Source organism: Lagopus muta, chromosome 25 (genome assembly GCF_023343835.1).
Source record: "Lagopus muta isolate bLagMut1 chromosome 25, bLagMut1 primary, whole genome shotgun sequence".
NCBI classification, from domain to species: domain Eukaryota; kingdom Metazoa; phylum Chordata; class Aves; order Galliformes; family Phasianidae; genus Lagopus; species Lagopus muta.
In genome coordinates, this window is record NC_064457.1 from 4,817,510 (window position 1) to 4,823,810 (window position 6,301).

The following is a 6,301-nucleotide window of genomic DNA, read 5'->3' on the forward strand; positions in this document are numbered from 1 at the left end:
GCAGAACCCAAACCCCGTTACCCGCGCAAAGGCGCCCAGCACTGGCAGCCCGCAGCAAGCCCGACAGACGCCGGCGCAGGGCGCAGCCCCGGGGCGGAGCTGGCGGCGGCGGCGGCGGGGAGCTGGCGGCGCGGGCGGAGCAGAGCCGGAGCTGGCGGGGGGAGCGCGGCGCGGGCGGCGGAGCGGCGGGATGCGGCAGTGCCGGGCCGCGGGGCTGGCGGGGCTGGCTGCGGTGCTGCTGGGTGCGCGGGGCTGCCGCCGGCGGGGCCGGACTGCGGGGGTTGCGGGGGGCCGGGGTCGCGCTCGCCTCTGTCTATCTGGCTTCTTTCCGACGAGCGAGGGCACCTCTCTATCCTCTGGCATGAAATTCCTGAAATTCGCTTGCCTCTGGTTGTCCGTTTCGTTTCTGACCTCGTGCTCTTCTCTCCTCTGCATTCAGCCTGCCTTTCTCCACAGAGCTCAGCCCGCGGTTCTCTCCCGTCTGCCCTTTCCCCCTGCTCTCCTGCCTATAGATAGCCCTTCCCACACTGGTGCTTACTTCACGACCTTTTAACCTCAGTGGCTTTTCCTGCTGGCTTGGATCCCGTGTTATATTTTCTGTAGCAGCAAAGGAATTTTCTGAGTTTACTTCTTCTTATCTTCTCATCAGTGGCTGTGAGCAGAGCCCAGGTGCAGCAGGAGCCTTCGGTAGAGACCAGCGAGGGCATCGGCATCAACATCACCTGCTCACATCCCAACACACAGTTCAGCGAAGTCATTCAGTGGTACCGTCAGCTCCCGGGCCGAGGCCCCGCATTCCTCGTCAGCGCCGTTAAAGGCTCCAAGGAGGTGCCGGACCCGGAGGGGCAGCTGTGGGTGTCGGCAGACCGCCGCTCCAGCGTCCTGCGGCTCTCCCGGCCCCGGCTCGGGGACGCGGCGCTGTATTACTGCGCCTTGGGCGCACGGGAAGCGAAGCCGGGGCTGCGGCCGGGCACGAACCGCTTGGGGCGGGCCGGGGGCGCAGTGCCGTCCGGGCCCGCAGGGGGCGCTGCCGCTCCCCCCTCCCGGCCCCGCCGAGCTGGCAGTGCTGACATGGAACGCGTCCCTCGCACCGCTCGGCATCCTCCGGAGAAAGGCGTTCCAGCTGCACACTTTCATGAGTGCTGGTGTCACAGCCATCTGCATGTGATCTCCTCAGTGGCTCTGTTTTGAGAGTATGAGACTGTGTGACAAGATTCAGGGCCTCTGGCAGTGAGGTGTGAATTCAGCTGAGGCCACTGTAAGGTGTGTTCACAGGGAGGGCTACAGGCTCGTGAAGGCTGTGGATCAAGTCCCTTATCAGCTTAAAGGGAATTACAAGTAAAATGAAACTGATAAACAAAGCACAGGATGACCCCGATCTCTAACCAAATAGGATGACAATTGGTGAAACTATACCTCTTCAGCTATAGATGATCAGCTTCAGCTTCAGCTATGGGGAACTCCATGTGTTAGATTTGAATTAGATGAGGTTGAGCTCTGTAAGTGACAAGAGACAAGATGAAAATGAAAATTAGGATTGCTCTAGAGGGACTTGTGGGGCTATGCAAACATTTTAAAGAGTGGCTAGGGAATGGTGAGAGAGGAGAGGGGAGGAATAAGGGGATGCACTGTAGGGAAAAAGGACAAAAGTTCCAGTCAGTACATCTGCATATATGGATGAGCCCTGTGCCTGATCAATGCAGTCCATCCTGTCTCCTTATTAAATCCTGACTTGTCTGTGCAACACTGAAACTGGGCTCTCTTTCTCATGTGGAAATACCTCAAGGTCGAGGCCAGTAGATGCTGAGACTGCTGTGCAGAAGAGATCTGGGTACCAACAACCAAAACAACATCCACAGCACATCAGGATTAAACCAGTGACCAGGAGGAAAGAGCATTCAAGTCTGGGAGAGAGATGGGTAAGGAAACACAAAGCCTGGGAAAGGAGGATTGGCAGGCTGAGATGCCATGGCAATGTCTGAGGGATCAGCACGAGTGTGGGGATGTGTGTGAGAGGAGTGGGTGACTGCACGCATCTGTTGGCCAGCAAACAGCAGGCTGGCCAATCCTGAGCAAAGGAGGAGACCCACATGCAGGGGAAGAGAAGCCAGGCTCCAGGCAGGGGTATTGGATGAGCTGAGGGCCCGTGCTCACACTGATGGGCTGTGATTGTGGGAGTGCTTGTGAGCCAGTGGGTGAAGGTGTGTGCTTCCACTGGGGAACTGCAGTCCTGATTAGCCAGAGAGGAGGAACAGGGCTTGGCTCTGAGCTTCGGGCTTATAAGAGAATTGGTGTTGTTACCTGTGGGTGTTGCTATGGCAATGAGTGCCCTGCCTGTGCAGCCAGCAGAGTCATTTCCGGCAGCTCTGTCGTCTTGGGGCTGGGAGGTGGTTTTCTGCCTCTTGCTCACTCACAAACAGGAGGCTCGGTCTCAGCATGCTTCAGTAAGAAGTAAAAACTTCCTTCCCTAAGTTCCATGTAGAAATCTCAGGGTTGGGAGGAGCAGAGAAGATGATGCATGGTTTTCTAGTAGTAATTCTTCCATACAAATGCTTTCCACATGATGAAATCCTCACATTATCATGTGCAGTCCAGGGCTGCCCTTCAATCCTAGCAACTTGAGATCACTATTAAAAGGATCTCATGGAGGCTGGGACTGGGATGCAGGTAACATTAGTGACACTGTAGAGGGAAATGAGTTTTCTTCCACACAGCCATGTTGTGTGGGCAGCACCAGAGCTGCCAAAAATCTGTGCACATCCCCCCTGGTCAAGATTTAAAAATGCAATCTTTGTGTTGGTCCCATAGAACTCAGGTTGGCTATGGGGAAATTATACACCCAAAAGAAGGGAATACAAGGAAAAGAGAGAAAAGGGTAGAAAATGGGGAATTGAGCATGGTGGGCACCTTCTGCCATCGTAGTGTCTGGAAATTCGGAAGAGATCAAAGCACCCAGAAGTGATGGAGACTGCATCACAGCTGAGGATGCTGTCAATTGCTGCAGAGGTAGAGGTTCCCACAGAGGTGTTCTGTAGGTATGCACTGACATTGAGGCCAAGCAGGGCTGCAATCATGGGGAGGGATTTAATGATGACAGTATGGTTTTTACTGTGCCTGACACAGGGCTGCTTTCAGGTGATGGCTGGTGAGGTCGTACCATTGGATGGGCATGGCACCCACTGTTTGTAGCAGGGCATGTCTCAGAGAGGTAAGAGGGTTTCTTGACTTGATCCAGAGAGGAGAGGACACTTTTGTTGTTAGTATGATGGCCCTGCACTGCTCTAGACCTGGGAGTGCTATAGACAAAAGAGACCATGCTCTGTAGCCCATGTAATGAATGGAAAACATCCCAGCTAATGATACGGGCTGTGTGGCTGTTTCCACTTACGCTGCCTTTTCATTTTCTGGACTCTGTTACACCCATTCCCTCACAGAAGCTTCTTCTGAGTGTTAAGATTGAGAAGCCCCAGGATTTTTAGGCCAGGTATGAGTCAGAAGAGAAAAAGTCAGGAACAAGAAAAATTCTATACTTGAGACTATCATTTGTATTTTTCTTCCAGGATCGCTCTTGTGGTAAAGAATGGGTGAATGGATGCCTGAGAAGGATGAACACGTTGAAGGATGTACACTTTGTGTACACGTGTCTGTGGAAGAAGTGAGAGAGAGAGGAGATGGAGAGAGATTGATTCCAGCAGTGATCAGCAGAGGCCATGAGAGCACCACGTAAGCCAGGAAATGACATCCTGTGTGAAGTCTGCTGCTGCTCTTATTGAGCTGGAAAATCTCACTCTGACATCACCTCCTTCTGAAAGCACAGGGCCATGGCAAAGGAGAACAGGACTTTTCTGATTCAGTGCATTCTCCTGGGCTAAACAAGCATCCCAGCTGCCACATGCTCCTGTTTGTCATTATCTGCTCCATGTCTCTCCTGACCCTGGCCTCACCTTTGTCACAGCAGGGAGCGATCAGTACCTGTGGGTCTCAACATGGTCCTTGTTGCCTGGCTACAGGCTGGGTACCAGGAATATCACTGTCAGTTTCTACTGGGATGAGGGGCCTCTTCTGGGACTGGCCTGCGGGGATCCCGTCAGGCTTTATTCTGGGCTTTATGGTTCCTGTTGTCATCATCGTCCTTACACTGTGCTTTTCATGATAGTTTCCTACATCTGCATCACCTCCAGAGTTCTCTCTATTCCCTCTGCTTTCACTCACCAGAAGGCATTCTTCACCTGTCCCTGCCATCTCAGCATGGATCCCCTTCTATCAGAGGCCAAGGCCAGATCCAAACATAGCTTACCATGAAAGCTCCATCCTTTGAATGCACTGGACCTTCAAGGAGCCTGACAAGGCAGGAGGAGAATAGTAGGTTGGGCTGTAGAGATGTACACTTGCAGCAGAGCAAGGGGAGGACTGTGCTACTGTGTCCTTGGCGAGGGGTAAGAGCTCTTCTTTGTGGTTACACTGGGCTTTGATGGGCTTGGTTCTGATGCTCTTTGTCCTGTGGTCCCACCTGAGCCAGCACTGCCTGATACAACAGCTGGCCTGAGGAGAGATGCTGCCATCCTGATGTCACGTAGAAATGATTTTCAGTGCCATTGCTGTGCTGCTGGCATCACACAGAATCTGATTGAAAGAAAAGCCCTCACAAAACAGATCCGTAGGCTGTGCTGATGTGTGAAGTTGCATGTGTGTGTGGGGGCATCAGAGATACTGCATAGAGCACAAAGGCTATTTCATACCTGGCACACAGGGAATATGAGAGGATCTTGGTGTCTGGGGAATGACACTCCAGTGTGAGTCCTTTATTTGGGTTTGTGCATGCCATGTGTGACTAGGGGAAGTACAAAGATCCTATTGAGTGCAGAAACATCTCACACTCTCATTGCCATGTTCCAGTGGAAATGAGGATATCTGCTCTCACACGGAATCTTCAGTGCAGAAGGGTTGAAGGGTTGGGGCACTTTGAATGCCTTACATTTCCTGAGCCTGAGGAGAACAGTTCCGTGCTTGGGGAAGACATGACACCACTGAGAAGCCATGAGTGTTTAGGCATGAGTTCCTGTCTTGGGCTTTCCTGTACCCATGGGAGTGTTGAGTTCAGAGGGACTGTGGGCTGCAATCTGTGGCCTACTGTAGCTGGTAGCACTGCTGACTGGCGAAAGCCCTTGACCATAGGCAACTTGGCAAATTAATGGCAGGACCAGGAGCTCTGTGACAGCTGCTGGGACCACACAGAGAAGCTCAGTGATGGGTGAGTGGAAGGGATGGGAAAGTGGAATAGACACAGAGGGTGAACCCCAAGAAAACTATACCTTCCCTGTTCTTGATGGCCTTTGGAAATGCCTTTCTCTGAGTTTCCTTCCCCAATATTGCTCCTCCCAAAGCCAAAGGAGTAGAAAGAGGATCCAGGCAACAACATGCCAACAGCATGAAAAGAGTATATGGAAATGATGGGAAGAAATAAATGTCATTATTCACACCAGCTGATGTGATATCAAGAAACCACAGGTCTGTTTCCAGGAAGATGAACCTGGCCTTTGCAAGAGATGCAGCTGTGAATCAGGACATGGACAGGGATTGGTGTGAGACAGACCTATAGAATTGCTGTTTGGAATATACATGGAAAGGGTTTAACGTATGAGAACATGTGCAGGCGGAGCCCATCAGATCTGGTTGAGCCATATGATTGATCCCCACAGACTCTCCTGTCCCCATAATCAGTCTTTTCTTAACTCTGCACCATCTTACTGTGTCCTGTGTACTATGGATGGATAAATTAGCAGTTACTGGGGAGACTGGCATGAGTGGTTTTGGTGCTGGAGTCAGACTGGGGCTGAAGATGTCCCTGCCATGTGCTGTGTTACTACAGAAGAGGGGTCCATAATTGTGTAGTGAAACAGGGGTGGTTCTTGAGCACCAACCAAATGTGGCAGGGGCAGGTTTTATCCCCATAACCACCCGGCTGTACTGCCAAGCGTGAGAGAGATGTGGCATTAGCAAGTGCAGCTGGAGTTGGGGATGGACTGTCTGAATCCCCCTGCAAACACGATTTTACGGAGTGGATGTCTCTGAGATCCGGGCTCAGCTTTGGATCCGATTAAAACACTGTCAGAAAATTTGTAACCGTGGCTACAGGCTCCCTCTAGGCTTCTTCCACGCTTTCAAATCCTGATGCTCCACTTGCCCTGCCTCCAGTTCGGCTCCGCTGCCGGCCTTTCTCGGGCTCCTCGAGCGGCGACAGCAGCACCACGGGCGGCAGCAGCTGCGGGACCCGGGGCTCGGGGAGCTCTCGGGGTGCCGC

At 52.6% G+C, this 6,301-nt stretch overlaps 1 protein-coding gene across 1 annotated transcript; it reads left to right on the forward strand.

Moving 5' to 3' along the window:
- Positions 1-149: 149 nt before the first annotated feature.
- LOC125684495 (M1-specific T cell receptor alpha chain-like) lies at positions 150-4,653 on the forward strand. Its single transcript, XM_048926701.1, has 3 exons — positions 150-242; positions 650-1,919; positions 3,561-4,653. Exons 1-2 carry the CDS (start codon positions 191-193, stop codon positions 1,189-1,191), a joined length of 594 nt encoding a protein of 197 aa, XP_048782658.1. The 5' UTR covers positions 150-190; the 3' UTR covers positions 1,192-1,919; positions 3,561-4,653.
- Positions 4,654-6,301: the final 1,648 nt, after the last annotated feature.

Coding starts and splice junctions, on each gene's coding strand:
- LOC125684495 (XM_048926701.1), top strand. CDS start 191: ATGCGGCAGTGCCGGGCCGCGGGGCTGGCGGGGCTGGCTGCGGTGCTG. Junction 243..649: donor GCTGGCTGCGGTGCTGCTGG/GTGCGCGGGGCT, acceptor TCTTCTCATCAG/TGGCTGTGAGCAGAGCCCAG.